The sequence below is a fragment of the Mus caroli genome, unplaced genomic scaffold, assembly GCF_978045245.1.
Source record: "Mus caroli unplaced genomic scaffold, Mus_caroli_1 scaffold_1, whole genome shotgun sequence".
NCBI lineage: Eukaryota > Metazoa > Chordata > Mammalia > Rodentia > Muridae > Mus > Mus caroli.
Window position 1 is genome coordinate 89,541,771 of NW_028227256.1, and position 17,149 is coordinate 89,558,919.

Consider the following 17,149-nt stretch of genomic DNA (forward strand, 5'->3'; position numbering starts at 1 on the left):
ACCTAAGCAAGAATGTCAGATGTCTGCGAGCCAAGGGACAGAGTCCTGGAAAATCTTAGGTGCAGGGATGGCTGACAAATCCAACTCGGGAACATCCAATTGGCCCCACCCAACTTATAGGAACCCCCTGAAGTGTGCCTTGGTAAATCCAGGCTCTAAGAACTGTTTCAAGTGAGAGGCTGGAGAAAGGTGTTGATAAGACAAGTGTGGGAGACCAGATGCCCCAGATCTAGGTACCCCAAGATGAACTCAAGTATAAAGACCAAGAAAGCAAAGCCCATGGCCATACATCCTGGCTTCACCGACATGCCAATCAATATCTGAGAACATTGTCATGCAATGATCCCCAAACCTTTACTACAAACATCTGCATTTTTATATGCACATACAAGTCTTGTCTCAGGAGTGATCAGGAGTGAGCCCATCACTTGCTCCACAGAGCAGCATCACAGTCATGTCCGCTGCATCTCTCACTGCTTTCCAGGAGAGGAGATCTCACAGTTCATTCAGGACTACCCTCCACAAAAACTGCATTCGGAGTTGCTGTCTTCAGATCGAGGGACCCCCTCCCACATCAGAGTGCATGTGTGCAATCACCCCCTGTCACTCCATGACAGCCTTGAAGCCGGGTGAGAAGGAAATCGAGGTTGGTTCATGAGAGGGGTGGAGACGGGAGAGTCAGTGGAGACCCTGCAAACCATGCACACAATCTAGAAATAAAATTGAAACTATTTACTAATAGAATCCATATTTAGGCCAGACCCGCTGGCGCACACCTGCAACCCCAACATTTGGGAGATAGAAAAGCAGGACCAGAAGCTCAGTGCCATCCTCCTTATGTCATGAGTTCAAGGTCAGCCTGGGTTGTATGAGATCCACTCTGGGAAAACAAAAAGCGATTTGTGTTGATACTATAATTCACATTCATCTGACACTACCTTAAACTCATCCCTTTCAGGGCTCCACCAAGAAGCTGTGTAACTGCTTAGACCAGAGGGAGGGGGAAAAAGTCAGGGAAACATCAAAACTTTTAGAAGTCAAAGCAAAGTTCTCCTTGGCACTTACTAGCAATCACAGAATGATGTAATATAGAATTTAATAAGATTTAACTTCTAAATTATGCAGCATGCCTAAGCACAGAAGCTTCACCCTAGAGTTATTTATCAGAATGACTGACAGACATAAACTGGAGAAGGCAGGAACCTTCATCTAGTAGAGAGAGTTGTTTTGCCCAGGCTCTAGAATCCAGTGGTGGGCTGAAGGATGGGCTTTCTGGAAGAGGAGGTGGCACTCATACGTGGTCAGACAGTGTGGGTGGCATGTGGTGTGCACAGGTCTCTGCTTTCCAGAGGAGGGTCTGAACTGAGGAGTCTTGGAGTCATCTGACCATCACCAGGGAGAATGAGAAGAGATGGCTAACCATGGCCAAGCAGGCGAAAGTTTGCAGGGTGTGTGTGACGAGGCTCATCCGAGGGCGATGCCAGAACTTTGGGATACTGACTGGAATGGCATGCAGAGTAGGGGTATGGAGGGGAGTGAAGCACACTCCAAATGCTTCCTACCCACCAGTTCTCTCCCAGAGAGAGGCAGAGGCAGGAAGAGAGAGGAGAGAGAAGGGTGTTTCCTCCCCAAGAGGTGACATCAACAGAACTATCACTAATATTTTCCACTTTCTTTTTTTTTAAAGATTTATTTATTTAATGTATATGAGTATACACTGTAGCTTTACAGATAGTTGTGAGCCTTCATCTGGATGTTGGGAATTGAATTTAGGACCTCTGCTCACTCCGGTCTGCCCCACTAGCTCCGGTCAGCCCCACTCGCTCCAGTCAACCTTACTGGCTCAGGCCCAAATATTTATTATTATAAACAGGTACAGTGTAGCTGTCTTCAAGCACACCAGAAGGGGGCATCAGATCTCACTATGGGTGGTTGTGAGCCACCATGTGGTTCCTGGGATTTGAACTCAGGACCTCTGGAAGAGCAGTCAGTGATCTTAACCACTGAGCTATCTCTCCAGCCCTATTTTCCACTTTCAAGGAGGCACTAGTGACACAGGCAGGTGTCAATACCCATCTGTCCTCTTGCCATCTGTCGTTCTTTCAACCACCGTGCACTCTAAGAGCTCGTGGCTCCTTCTTTCTACATGGCTCCTGGATCCATGGTACCTTGCATCCCATGACTGATGGATAATCAGCTCTCATGTCTCTAATCCCAGAAAGTGTTGCCACTAGTAGGACTATAAATCTTCCATCTGTGTGGCATTGACATTACTGTTGGCAATATAGGGAATACCTTCCAGACAGAGGGCCTCCATACTGGCAGTAATAAAGGCAAAGGTGGTGGCACTGCTCCAGCCTTCTGACTTTGCCTTATTGTCTAGAGGCAAGGTCCCCCTGCCCTGTCCCCTCCGACCCCAAGGATATATATCCCTTCAGAAAAGGGCTGGCCTCCCAGGGATATTAGCCAAACCTGGCTTATCAAGTTGCAATAAAACAAGGCACTTCCCCTCATATTAAGGCTGGATAAGACAAGTCAGTTGAAGGAAAAGGGTCCCAAAATCAGGCAAAAGAGACAGAGACAGCCCCTGCTCCCACTGTTAGGAGTCCCTCGAGAAGAGCAAACTACACAACCACAACTCATTTGCAGAGGACTTGCAGGCTCCCTGATTGTCAGTTCAAGCTCTGTGGGCCTCATGAGCCCTGGTTAGTTGACTCTGTGGATTGTAGTCTTGTGGTGTCCTTGACCACTCAAGCTCCTACAATTCTTCCTCCCCCTCCTCCACTGGATTCTCTGAGCCTTCTTTCTTAATCTGGTGGGTTTTGATATCCGTTGACTGGAGACACTCTTCACAGAGCTCTCAGGACACTTGTAGCTGGTAAATTTCTTTGCCCCTGTGCATGGCTGTTTGTGTCACTGCAGTTCATCAGGACATACCCATGCCAAGTGCTTCCTACAGCATGGCCAGAAACTCACAAACGTTCCTCTTCTATACAAGCTAGCTCCATTGTACTGAGTTGGGGGGGGGCATCTTGGCATTTTTTTTGCTACACTGTGGCATGGCAAATGGGTGGCTTGTGCCAGGATCTCCAGAGACACTACCTTCCCACTGTAGGGATAGACACACAGGTCCTACTGGGTCCTCTGATCAGTTTGGGAGTAGGAATCAGGGCTGTTCTCTTTACTCGCTGTCTCATTATGTGTTCTATCCCTACCAGAACCCCAATCCAGGTCAATGTGAGTTCCATGGTCACGTGGGGACACTTTTGATAGTCAGTGGAAGTCTGAGAGATGGTTCTGGTTCCCTGAAGCACCCAACCCAACACTGAGGTTACTCACCTAGAGGCTTGGCATGGAGGAAGAGTTGAGCAGCATTCACATTGACTCTGCAGCAGGAATGGAGGCAGCTGAGGCAGTGGGTGTCTGGGTAGTATTGTTGCTGCTAGTCTGCCCCAAGTAACTGCCCTTGCTGCCAAGGACCAGCCTGGTGTGAAGAAGGTGTGTCTGGGAGCAGGGAATGACTGAAGTCAAAGCATGGGTTACAAGCGGATGGACTGTGTTTGGCATAAGGCTGCTTTCTCTGGAAATCTCCAGACAGCTCCTCCAGATAATTCAGCTCTCACAGACCAAGGCCCAGTCTTTTATTTACATATCAATTCAGTCATTCACTTCAGGTTCCCCTTTGATTATCCCATGAATCAGTATACCTCAACCCCAGTCCACTGATTCTTAGAAAGAGACAGAAAGGACATTTTTTAAAAACATTGCAAATTAATTCAGAAATTTGCCTGCCTTTGTGAGCACAGTCTATAAACTATCTGGGTGGGATCTCAATCACTATTTCACTGTTGTAGGCTGCTCTTGAACTCAGGAATCTTTCTGATAAGCTGGCTCACAGTGCAGCTGCCTCTGTTCTTTCAGGTCTGCAAAGCTCCTTATACAATTCATACTGCGTCCTTATGTTTCACTTAGTTGAAAAATTACATATTTTTTTGAGCACATGTTTTCAGAGTTCTTTCCCACAGCCCTGACAGCTGTCCTGAAGGTCTCAGCATTTACCATTTTGCTGAGACATTAGCCACACTCTGGCCTCCCAGACTCCTGCTGTCTCTGGTTATTGTGGGGTCATTAATCTTAGCAGATAGGACCTTCCTCAAAGGAGCAATGTGGAAACCTGTACATCATTATACAAACAAGTCTTATACCCACAGCAACCATCCACACCTGTGGAAGCCCTGCTGGCTCTGCTGCAGGGGCAGGAACCATGTCTGTTAGTCTCTTACATGGCCAAGCCATCCCTTTCATGGCCAGGCCAAGCCTGACTCAGCACCTTGCATCAGAGGCAAGGGGATTGTCTAGGCCTGTGTGTTCTAATTTTGCAGCTGGGTGTGTAAGTGTGTCAACTGATATGTCCTTTGACATCCCCCCCCCCCCACTATTGTCCCAAATAATGATGATATCAGTGCCCAGAACAGTCTTAAGTTGAAGGCTCAGAAGGTTTCCCAGGAAATAGCTTGAGCTGTGAAATTCTGCCCTGATGATAGTGCCACTTGAGGGACCTAAAGAGCTGTCCCCCGCATTGATTATTGGGAGGGGTAAGCATTTGTTGATACTATGTCTACTGGTTTCACTGTTTTTTGTTTTTGTTTTTGTTTTTTTTTTAACTTCCTTGCAAGTGAGCTTCCCAGAATCTGGTCCCCTAGAGCCCACTCATCCGGTGCATCTGGCCTTGAGAGCTGGTTCCCAACCATCTACTGCTGGTAAAATTCATAATTTCTATGTTGCTGGTGGTAGTGGTTATTGAGCGCCCGTTGACTCTGGTGCAAAAGGAGGTAGAGCTATCATGAGGACAGCAAGCTGGCAGAACTGACCCAAGTCCCTGGGGTGACAGCTGGCAGAACTGACCCGAGTCCCTGGGGTGACAGCTGGCAGAACTGACCCGAGTCCCTGGGGTGACAGGTTGTGAGTAGCCCTCCTGGGATCCAGAGCTATCGATAGTGACTGCCTGGGAACTTGGAGTCAAGGTCACTCAGGGCCCCTGAGAGGTATATAGCAGTCACATATGGAGTCAGTCACATAATGGTGCGCACATTACTCGCCAGGCCATGGAGGGGGACAGGTTTGGGGCAGCAGCAATGATGTCCCCACTTCTTTGGTTTGTGATGAACCACAGGTCTGCAGCTGGTATGATCTTCATTTTATTAAAACTCAATCTGCTGCACTCAGGCCTTGGTGGCAGCAAGCTGTCACTGCTGCCCATCAGCGGTCAGGAACTGTGGGGGTGACTCTATCCTGAATATGAAGTATCACTCTGGGTAGACCTGCCAGAACTTGCTACTTCTCTACAGCAGATGTAGCAGCCACAACATGGACTGCAGTTCTAAGAGGGCTCGCTGCCACTGCTGCTGCTGGGACTGTTGTCACCCTGTTTCTTTGAGACAGGCATTGTATCCTCAGAGCAGGAAGAGATGCTCTGTCAGTCACTGGCACCCTGTGAAAGCTGAGGGGCCATGAGTTCAAGTTTACCTGTGCCTCTGACTGGCTCAGATCCTAGAACTTGTTTTTCTTACCGGGTGGCTCAATTCTGCTGCAGGTTGCTGCCAGCAGAGCCAAAGATGGCCGGGATTCTCTCCCTCTGCCTCCTCCATTGCTGCCGCTCGAGTCTGAGAAAAGGGGCCACTATTGACACCAACACTATTGCCACTCACGGTGATAGCTGAAGAGTGAGTTCAAGAGGGTTAGTCCAGAGTGGGTAGTGCTGATGAGATAAGCCAACCTGGACTCAACTCAGGAGGGGTAATGAGGAGGGAGTGGCATATCCAGGTAAGTTCTTCCTTCCTTCCTTCCTTCCTTCCTTCCTTCCTTCCTTCCTTCCTTCCTTCCTTCCTTCCTTCCTTTCTTGCTTGCTGTCTTCCTCCCTCCCTCCTTTCCTTCTCTCTCTCTCTCTCTCTCTCTCTCTCTCTCTCTCTCTCTCTCTCTCTCTCTCTCTCTCTCTCTCTCTCTCTCTCTCTCTCTCTTCCACAAAGGTGGGAATGATCTGGAAGCAGTGTCCTGGTACCTATTCCTACCTGTAATGCCTCAAAAGCTGCAGAAAGATTCCCAGATGAATTGCCACATTCATTCTTGGTAAATCTTTCAGTAGACTAATCATAGGGCGGCGGGGGGGTGGGGGTGGCGGAATCGGTCATATTAACCAAAGGCATCTATGGAAACCCTAGCTAATAGCACAGGCTGGTGATGGACGGAGCACATAATCCAAAGATCAGGAGTGAAGAGACACGCCCACTGCCTGTACTTCAATTCAACAATGCACTGGAGGTTCTGGGTAACAGGAAGAGACAAAAACCTAAATATCCCCTACAGAGGAGCCTGCTGTTTGTCAGTGTTAATTCTCCCTGCCCTAATGTTCAACACAATTCCAGTCGTAATTCTACAAGATTTTAAAATTAAATGTTGAGAGCTGAAAGAGTATGCATTGTTCTTACAGAGGACCCAAGTTCAGTTCCCAGCACCCATGTCAGGCAGCCCACAAGTGCCTGTAACTCCAGTTCCCAAGGAACCCACAACCTCCGGTCCGATTGCTGTCCACGAAACTACGCACAGACACATAATGAAAATAAAAATATTAAGCCGGGCAGTGGTGGCACATGCCTTTAATCCCAGCACTTGAGAGCAGAGGCAGGAGGATTTCTGAGTTCGGGGCCAGACTGGTCTACAGAGTGAGTTCCAGGACAGCCAGGGCCATACAGAGAAACTCTGTCTCAGAAAAATAAATAAAAATCTTAAAATAGATTAAAATGGAAATTGACAAGCTGATTCTTAAATTTGTGTAATAAAGCAAAGATATTAGGTTGCAAGTAGTCTTGAATGGGGCAAGGACTGGAGGCCTTAAACTACCTGGATCCAGAAGGAAGTGTGTGTGTGTGTGTGTGTGTGTGTGTGTGTGTGTGTGTGTGTGTGAATACATGCTATGTAACATTTGTGCTATCAGGGATCAACTGGCCAGAGGCCAAAGTAAAGACTCACTGGTCCAGGACACCCACCATGGATGGAGAAATGAGCTGCCAATGAAGAAGGAAGGATACAGATGTTGGGGTCATAAAATGATGTGTCACCTGAACCCTTTCTCCCATGATTCCCTGTGAAGAATCTTCCTTCTCCCACCCACGCTCCAAGTCTCTGCAGATTCCAAACTGTTTTCCCTTCCCGAGGAGAGGAACTTCGGTTAGGGCATGGGCAGAAACAGGCTCCTAGTGGGCAGGGGTCTGGGCAAGCATCTCTTGAGGATGTGAGCAGAGAAACCAAGGACCCATCTTTGCTGGGACCTCAGTGGGATTCTGAATTGTGAAGTCTGGGATCAGGAATTTTCTTCCTTGTTGGAGAGTATCAGGTGCCTTTCCCACCTCTGGAATGTTCTAGATTCCTGCAGTTGTGTCTGGAGCTTTAAAACAGTTGACTACTTTCTAGGCTGCTGCTTACTGGTGGCCTATCCCTCCCTGGGTCTCAGTGTGTGCCAGAAGGTTCCATTGTTAGGAAACAGACCTAAATTTAGAAAGCAAACAAAGCTGGGCGGTGCTGACACACGTCTTTAATCCCAGCACTCGGGAGGCAGAGGCAGGTGGATTTCTGAGTTCGAGGCCAGCCTGGTCTACAAAGTAAGTTCCAGGACAGCCAGGGCCATACAGAGAAGCCCTGTCTCGAAAAAACAAAAACAAAAACAAAAGAACCCAAACAAACAAAAAACCAAAACAAACAAGAAGACCATGAGCGAGAACAGACTCCCTCTGAGGAAGGAGAGATGTGGTGTAGATGAGAGGCTATGTGGCCTGACTGGCTCTGGTGGAGAAGTTCTGGTCCTCACCCTTCACATAAAGTGAGCCACGACACAGGGAACAGCCAGCCTGTTGCCACATTCCCTGGGGCGTCAGAAGGTGGACCCCAGGTCTCAGCCTCTCATGGGTGCCACCTGTCCGCACCTACTCTTGGAGTTCTTTATCTCTGACCTCACTGGGGCCTGGATGGCATTCATCCCTGGGACTTCTGAGGGACCAGCCAGGCAGGTGTCCCAACTCCATCTGACCATTCACTCCATCTCTCCCCTTGCCACTGCATGCCTTTCTGGAACCATGGTGGAGTCTTGAGAGACACTGTTTAGATCTCAGTCTGACTTTTGACCATAGCAGTGTCTTCTGGAAATGCTCTTTCTGTGTCCAGGGACATGTGGCCGGGGACATGCTTTGTCTGGACCCATTTCATTCTCAACACAGACATAGGGAGGAATTGCAGCTCCTCATAAGAGACTTTGCTTAGCCTGGTCTGTGTCTGGAAGATACCCCCCCCCCATAGCTCCTTTGAATACAAACTTATCCTTTTGTCCCATTAGTGTCTTTTGGGGTCCTATGACAGCCCCCCATCCCAGAACCATGACCTCTAGGCTTCATACTTCTCAGCCTGACCAGAAACCAGCCCCAAGTCCCCATAGTATCTCCAACTCCCCTGATTTCTCTAGTCCTGAGAGCCACCGCCCACCATATAACCTCAGGAAGGTACCTGCCTTGCCCATGCGTCTGTATCCAGTGAAGGGGTAGGGTGCTGTGAGGGACACTATCCCCCAACAGGTGTCACAGGTCCTCATCCTGGCCTGACACATCCTAGGGTCTGAGGGCAATGTTTCTCAGCCAATCATTTGGCTTCCTCACAGCCTTTCTTTTAAAATGCATTTTCTTTGATGTACACAGTCAGGCAGAAAAGCCAAAGGTATAACAAAGTGGCCCACATCTGTAGGCTTAGTGTCCTGCAGCCCAGAGCTCCCTGCTAGGGCACTAGTTTTCTGGGGGTGGAGGTGGGGGACAGATCTGATCTATTTAGCGGATCCCAGAATGGCAGATATTTGTTGGCTAATTCCAGGAGTAAGGGACCCAGTGTGCTCTCAGATCTAAGGGCTCCTCCCAAGAGGGGACATGGCACAGTTGCAGGGAAATGAGGGACCAGGTGGGGCATAATGCAGATGTTGGGAAGTGGTAGTGTTGTCCTGGTGCCAGGAGCCTGGGGGTAAGTCACGGACGGACCTCGTAGTGGCTTTGAAGAAAATGGTCTGTCTGGGGTGCCTCTGGCTGGTGAGAGAGGGAAGCCAGAGCAGGGTTCCTCAGCCCGGGGAAGACGCTAAGCAGGGCGGGTCCTCTGTGGGTGTTCCTTGCAGCGCTTGGCTCTGTGACCAATGGTGTCACTTGTAAGGGGCACAGGTGTGGGTGTTCCCAGTAGCCAAGTGCAATCTCTTACAGCTCCTCTGTCCTTGGGCTGTAGGACCAGCCAGTCTCCCACACGTCACCAGGTCCTTGCTCCTTGTAGAACCCAGACTGATGGCCAGTCTGAATGTGTCCCTCTGTTTCTTTTTTGCTACCTGTGCCATCTGTGAGGTGACTAGAAGGGCATCTAAAGCCCTGCTCCCAGCAGGTACCTATGCCAGTTTTGCCCGGGAGGCAGTAGGCGCAGCCCAGCTGGCAGCTTGCTGCCTGGAGATGCGAGTGTTGGTGGAGCTTGGCCCCTGGGCAGGGGGCTTCGGGCCCGACCTGTTGCTGACCCTCGTCTTCCTGCTTTTCCTGGTACATGGGATCACCTTCGATGGGGCCTCCGCCAACCCCACCGTGGCCCTGCAGGAGTTCCTCATGGTGGAGGCATCGCTGCCCAACACTCTGCTGAAACTGTCGGCCCAGGTGCTGGGTGCACAGGCTGCCTGTGCCCTGACCCAGCGCTGCTGGGCCTGGGAGCTCAGCGATCTACACTTACTACAGAGCCTCATGGCTGCACACTGCAGCTCGACCCTGCGTACATCCGTGCTGCAGGGCATGCTCGTGGAGGGTGCCTGCACCTTCTTCTTCCATCTGAGCCTCCTCCACCTGCAGCACAGCCTTCTTGTCTACAGGGTGCCTGCCCTGGCCCTGCTGGTCACTCTCATGGCCTACACAGGTAAATTTGCTCCCCTCTCTGTTAGACCTAGCAGGACCCCAGCAACACTGGCCAAGGGGCCCACAAGTCCTTTGAGACAGGGATAGCCACTTCCTAGGCCCCCTCACAGAGAATAGGGGCTGGAAGGCTAGACCTGGGGTTGTGTGTAGGGGATTCCTGTACCACATATCTGTCCCCAATTCCTAGCAGTTGGAGCAATTTCAAAACTTGGTCCTGGATGTGCTCTGGAAGTCCCTGAGCCCACCAACACCCCATGGCAAGTCTTATGTTGTTCTTTCTTCTCGGGTCCTTCCACCCTCCTCATTCAGTCCTGAAACAGCAGCAGCCTCTCATGTCCTTGATTTCTGCCCTGAACGGGCTAGCATCTTGACTGTGTTCTTTTAGGGGCTGCTCTGGGCCCAGGTCAGGCTGACTCAAGGCCCACACTCTGATTTTGCTTCCCAGGTCTCATTAGCCCACCTTGAGGGAGGCATCCCAGGACATGATGATCCCAGGACAAGGAGCACTGTAGGCTATCAGCTAGCTGCTCCTCAGAGCCATGAATGCTATAGATGGTGCATTAGGCAAGAGCAAAAGTTTCTCAAGGCTTGTTCCAAGAGGCCAAGAGCCCAGAAAGCAGAAACAGCACAAGTCGATGCTGAGCCGACCCAGGGCAAGACTTGGTGACCCTTACTAGCAAGACCTTGGGAAGGACCTCCAGCACCCTGCTGTGACAGGACAAACTGGGGCCAGCTATGCAGAGAACACAGGAGGGTGATGGTTTTCAGCAACCTGAACAGGAGCAGCTGTATCCTACCCAGGGTTCCGAACTCCCTCGGCCGAGCTGCCTGTGCCAGGCACCCGGGTCTAGGTCTACACACCACTTGATTTCCTTGAGGCCCAGGCTTCCTTCTGCCTGCCCAGTGTCATTGCCCAGCTTCCTGGCATGGCCTGAAAGTAGCTGGCTCAGCTGCTCCCCTCAACCCGCTTCTCTTCTGTGGCTACTTAGCCATCGACTCCTCTACAGTTCTCCCAAGGTCTGCAAGTGACATCTCTGTCATCGTCACTGGTTTTAGCTCCCTGCCCCTCCCACTTCTCAATCTTGCCCTCTACCCCTCTCCTTGTCTTCTTTTCTTATTTATTTTTTGTCTCCCCTCTCTGGCTCTCCTTCCTTGGTGTGTCTCCATTTCCCTCCTCCTCCCCCAACTTTCCTGCCCGTATCTTTTGCCATCTTTCCCCACATCCCTCTGGACCACCTCCCAGAAGGCAGAGGTAAAATACCAAAGCAGGAGTCTCAGGGTGAGGTGTGGACTTGTGTGTCAGACATTCCTGGTGAGACCCTAGTCCCAGTTCCTCTCCTGTGACCTTTGGCCTTGATGGAACCAGCCTTGTTTCTTTGTGACCACCTGCATACAACAGGGAGGGCTGTTGTCCCAAAGTCCCCAGTCCCATGTCTAGCACCGTGGTCTCGGGGGTGGTTCTTTCCCTGGCCTGAACATCCAGACCACTTCAGGCAGAGCTCATGAGAATTCCTTGCTTCTGTCCACAGCAGGGCCCTACACATCTGCCTTCTTCAATCCTGCCCTGGCTGCCTCTGTCACATTCCACTGCACTGGGAACACCTTGCTGGAGTATGCCCATGTGTACTGCCTGGGTCCTGTTGTAGGTAAGCAGCAGGAGCAAGGCTGGCCTGGGTAGTGTCCCTGGGCAGGGGGCAGATACAGACACCCAGGAGACTGCTGGTTACAGATTCACAATATGGCCATCTTTCCTATCTCTCTGGGGTCTTGGTGGGGGTGGGTGGGGTGGGGTGAAGCAACAAGGGTTTCTGATCTGTCCTCTTAATCTCTGCAGTGTAGACAGTTGGAGAAAGTGACTAAGATGGGTGTGTCTCCGCCTGGACCCTCACAGGAGTGGGGTAGTGTTAGGTGGAGAGTGGGATATGGAGACTTGGACCCTCCAATGGCTCTTCCTGGGAAGAAGGGACAGGCGGCAGTAGGTTCCCTTGTATCTGGGGTTCCCTTCCCAGTGTATCTTCACACACCCAGTTAAAGCTGCCTTGTAGAGTCCTGGTACCAAAGAGCCTCTGCCACACACAGGTCTTGCTTGGATGACCCTATGCCCTTTGGGTCAGACCTGGGTGGTTCAGGGCATACAGCTCCTAAAAGATCTGCCCTGGGACTCCTTGAAGCACAGAGGGGATCCCTCTCCAGTCACCCAAGGTCTGAATGACAAATAGAGTGAAGTCCCTGGACTGGAGTAAGCCAGAGAAAGCCACCAACTGTCTGTAGCTACAGGATCTGGACAATTCTGGGGGATTGGCAGTTCTGACCTAGGTAGAGGCCACTCCTCCCTGGCACTGGGCCCAGGCACTAGAATTCACCCCCACTGACCGTGACTTTACCAGATGGCTGAGGTCCGCTGGAACCTTGGGAGCTTTCCACTCCTTCCAGGGCCACACTTGGCCAGAAACCAGGACAGAGCTGCAACCCCAGGGGAACGGAGGGGGAAGCCCCAGCACTCTCCACCAACACAAGCTTGGAATGATGACTGAGATGGTCTTGCAATCTGTAACCCCCGGTTCTTGGAATTCAAGAGGAAAGATAAGCCCCTCTCTCTGCCCACATGCCCTACTCCCAAGGGCCACTCTTCTGTGGGCTACTTCCTACTTATTCCTTTGCCTCAAGTACAGACTGCAGGCTCCTCTGTGATTTTTCAGCTTCAATTGGTTGATTTGTGTGTAAGTGTATGTGCATGTGTGTACATGTGTTCACATACATGAGTATGTGTGTAGGTACACATGCATTTGGAAGCTGGAGGTCGACTCTGGGTGTCTTCCTCAGGCACTATCCAGCTTTGTTGTTGTTGTTTTGTTGTTGTTGCTGCTGCTGTTGTTGGAGAGAGAGCTCTCGGGCTAGGCAAGGTTGGCTGGCCAGCAAGCCCCAGAGAACCTGTTGCCTCTTCCTCCCAAGTGCTGGGATTACAAATATATGTCACTGTGCTTTGATTTTTGGGGCGTAGTAGTAGCTTGGAGACAGGGTCTTTCCTTATAGCTCTGGCTGTCCTAGAACTCTTTATGTAGACCATGCTGGCCTCAAACTCACAGAGGTCAGTTTGTCGGGCTTTTTATACGTAGGTGCTAGAGATCACACTCAGGTCCTCACACTTAGGAGACAAGCATCTTATGGGCTGAGCCTTCTCTCCAACCCTAATGTTTCAGTTATTGGCCTAACTTTGGGTAGGCTGCCCCCATGCTCACCCCTCTGATGTGGGGTTTACTTCTGACCTGGTCAGCCTGCATTTGTGACCCTTCTGCCTGGTGTGACAGAATGACAGGCATGTACCACCACGCCTGGCTCCAGTGACCTTGGTCATCTGGAAGTCGCCAATGCAAAAAACAAGTTTGTGGAGCTTTGAGTTTACAAGCTTTGAGGAGCTGGGGAGGTGGCTCTGTGTTGAAAAATGCTTCTGTCACCCATGTGTGAGGAACTGAAATCAAATCACTGGGGGAAGGGGTGGTGGTGGGGGTGAGAGAGAGAGAGAGAGAGAATGAGAATCATCATTAAGAACAAGGCTTTTGCTGGGCAGTGGCGGCCACACCTTTAACCCCACCTCTTGGGAGGCAGAGGCAGGCGGATTCTGAGTTCGAGGCCAGCCTGGTCTACAGAGTGAGTTCCAGGACAGCCAGGGCTACACAGAGAAACTCTGTCTTGAAAAACCAAAAACCAACACCCCCCCCCCCCCCCCCGCCCAAAAAAGGAACAAAGCTTTTGTGAGGCAGCGCCCTCTGCTGGGGAAGAACTGCAAGCTCATGTGTGGTGCTTGGGAGCCCCTGAGCAGGTGCCCTCTCTGCCTCTAGACCCAGAATACCACCACATCTGCTTCAGCCAGTGGCCAAGGCCAGCAGTGGAGTGGGGGCAAGTCAGGCCATGGCCAGGGAGCCTTTCTCTGGAGCAAAGTGGCTGCTAGGAACTGAAGCAGGTCCCATGGGTGGGATCAAGGAAGTTCCATGTAGGGAACACTACAGCATGTGCTTAGACCATCAACAGAAGAACATCATATCTCTCTTTCCCTGGCTACCTTATCCCTCTAAGGACCTGAAGGCCAGGTGGGGACTTAGAATATCAGAGAAAAAAATGTAGATTGGGCCAGCGCCCCTCTCCTTGGTCCTTCCCGTCTTAGACAGGGTTTTCATTCCTGTGTTGAAACACCCACCATGACCAAAGCAACTTAGGAGGAAAGGTTATTTGGCTCACACTCCCATATCAAAGGAAGTCAGGACAGAAGCTCATAGAGGGCAGGAACCTGGAGGTAGGAGCTGAGGCAGAGGTACGCTGCTTCCTGGCTTGCTCTTCATTGACTAGCTCAGCCTCCTTTCTTATAGAACCCAGGACCACCAGCCCAGGGATGACATCATTCACAGTGGGCTGGGCCCTCCCCCATTGATCAGTAATTAAGAAAATGCTCTATAGCCAGATATTTATGAAGATATTTTTAAAATTGAGGTTCCCTCCTATAGTTATCCAGCACATACCCCCCCCAACCTCCAGTCACTGAAAGCAGCCCCGCCCATAGTGTCACACACTGAGGTAACCTGAGAGACTGCAGTATAGAACTGGAAAATGGCATGAGGCATTTCTGTGTGATATCCTGAGTCCTGGATCCCCAGAGCATAATCTAGAAACACGTTATCCTCCCGTGGCTGCTCTCTGGGCTATAGGCAGCTTATTCCCAACGCTAAGGGGTAGGTCCAGGGAGAGGTGCAGCCAGAAAGAGCCAGACCGGCGCTCAGGTAGGAGCCTGCAGGGAGGACCTGGGTGACAGTTTACGTTCAGGCTGCTCTGCGACCTGACCCCATCTCTTGCAGGGATGATCCTGGCTGTCCTCCTCCATCAGGGCCACCTTCCCCGCCTTTTCCAGAGAAATCTGTTCTACCGGCAGAAAAGCAAATACCGAACTCCCAGGGGGAAGCTGTCCCCAGGTTCTGTGGATACCAAGATGCACAAAGGGGAGTAGTGGCAAAGGGCCATGCCCTACGGGTGCCAGGGCAGCAGCCACTGGGGTCCAGCTGAGCTGTCTCACTCACCGGAGCTTCACTGGCCTCCTGAGAGGTCTGATCTCCCTGCCACGAAGTCATTTGCCAATAAACCATTGTTAAGATCCGCCTGTCTCCCTTGCCTGCAGGAAGCTTCTGGAAGGACAGGTGTGGGTGAGTCCTTTTCCCCTACTGCATGTCCTGTTTACAGAGCGATAATAAAAAGCAAGGCCACAAAGACTGGCAAAAAGCCCAGGTCGTGATAACCTGGCCTGGATATCCCTGGGAGCCCACAGTCAAAAGAGGCCTGAGATTTCCTGGGAACCCCAAGGATAGCAGTGGAGCCTGGAGGGGAGACAGCAGAGAATGTTTCAAGGGTGTGAGCTGGGCACAAGGTATCAGGCACTGCTATTTATTAAGTCTCCTTCCCTTAGGACAATGGCTATTTAGCCCCTAAAGCTAGGCCAAACCTTATCCCAGGAGTCCCTGGGCCAGTTGTCTCTGTGGTAGGATAGGACCAGAGGACAAAGCAAGGAGGCAGTCTGGGTTTCTTGCATACTGATGAGGTCACACTGAGGAGAAGGAAGATCCTTCACCTTCTCCAAAGACCTCTCTGCCTAGCCATCCCAGCAGAGCTGCCTGTCTGAAACCCCTAGCCTTTTCCCCCTGGGTTGGTGTGACTAACCTGGGAATGGGTGATGGGCACCGGAGGGGACTGGAGAGCCAGCTCTGTCTGGCCTTTGGCTTTGGGAGCACAGAAGTGGTACTCCTACATGGAGCAGTTTGCCTACAATGGATGGGGATACGGGCTGTGGCCTGCTAGCATCATACAGGGCTTTGTAGATGCATCAGGGCTGGGGGTGGTATCTTAGTTGCTACATCAGAAGCAGAGCTGGCATCCGGAGAGCAAGACAGCTCCTCATAGCCACTCTGGACCCAGGGAGGCCGGCAGCCCAGGCTCCTCATGGCCTGCATGGATGGCTAGAACAAGAATCCTGCTGTGATCTAAGTGTCGGGGTCACAGTCCTTTTCCATGATGCAGCAGAACGTGGGCCAGACGTGCAGAGCGAGGAGATAACACTTTGACGTGTAGGATGGCTCTACAGGGTGACATACAGGGAGAGCGTAAGAGCCACGTGTATCTGGGCTGTGGTGGTGACAAGATAGCTTGGAACCATTCTAGAAGCCGTGTGAGTGCTGTATGTACATGCTTGTACACATGTATACACACACACACAACACACACACACACATACACACTCGGGGTGGAGGTGGTATCCACACACAATTCTCAGTCAGGGGCATGGACTTTGACTCGCTGTTGTTTCTAAGACTGTTGAAAATGGATCACTTTTTTTTTTTTTTTTTTTTTTTTGGTTTTTCGAGACAGGGTTTCTCTGTGTAGCCCTGGCTGTCCTGGCACTCACTATGTAGACCAGGCTGGCCTCGAACTCAGAAATCCGCCTGCCTCTGCCTCCCGAGTGCTGGGATTAAAGGCGTGCGCCACCACACCCGGCGAAAATGGATCACTTTAAAAAAAAAAAAAGCTGGGTGTGGTGGCACACGCCTTTAATCCCAGCACTCGGGAGGCAGAGGCAGGTGGATTTCTGAGTTCGAGGCCAGCCTGGTCTACAGAGTGAGTTCCAGGATCAGCCAGGGCTACACAGAGAAACCCTGTCTCGAAAAACCAAAAAAAAAAGAAAGAAAGAAAATGGATCACTTTCACTACGGTGTGTCTTTGAAGTGACCTGGGAATGTGGAGGAGTATCTAAAATGCTGTAGATGAAGATGTGTCAACAAAATAAAATGCATCTTTTTTTTTTTTTTTTTTTTTTTTTGGTGGAAAGTAAATCTGTTTCTAGCAAAAACAAAACACAACACTTGTTGGCCAGAGCAGTTTCACTTCCTCCCTCCCTGCCTCCCCTCTTCTGAAGATCTGTTTAGAAAAGGCAGAGAAACACCGATTTGCTCTGCAGGGGGAAAGAGGTGGGTAAGGGGGGCAGGGCAGAGAGGCAGCCTGGGGGAGTCTGGAGGGAGCAGTGTGGCCATGGGCAATACACCTGGCTGCTTTTTGTTGTTGTTAAGTTTATTTAATGTACTCTGTTGCTCCCTTCAGACACATCAGGAGAGGGCATTGGATCCCATTATAGATGCTTGTGAGCCACCATG

General features: G+C 50.9%; 1 protein-coding gene and 1 pseudogene across 2 annotated transcripts; one reads left to right on the forward strand and one right to left on the reverse strand.

Moving 5' to 3' along the window:
• Positions 1–4,660: 4,660 nt before the first annotated feature.
• On the reverse strand, positions 4,661–8,563 carry LOC110295615 (transcription factor Sp1 pseudogene; annotated as a pseudogene).
• A 796-nt stretch (positions 8,564–9,359) lies between these two features.
• On the forward strand, positions 9,360–14,961 carry LOC110303762 (aquaporin-12). Of its 2 annotated transcripts, none has more exons than XM_021174970.2 (3): positions 9,360–9,966; positions 11,495–11,611; positions 14,813–14,961. In XM_021174970.2, the coding sequence occupies exons 1-3, from the start codon at positions 9,360–9,362 to the stop codon at positions 14,959–14,961; spliced, it is 873 nt and encodes a 290-aa protein (XP_021030629.1). The 2 variants fall into 2 exon arrangements, with proteins under 2 accessions (XP_021030629.1, XP_021030638.1); XM_021174979.2 differs by having other exon boundaries at positions 11,498–11,611.
• Positions 14,962–17,149: the final 2,188 nt, after the last annotated feature.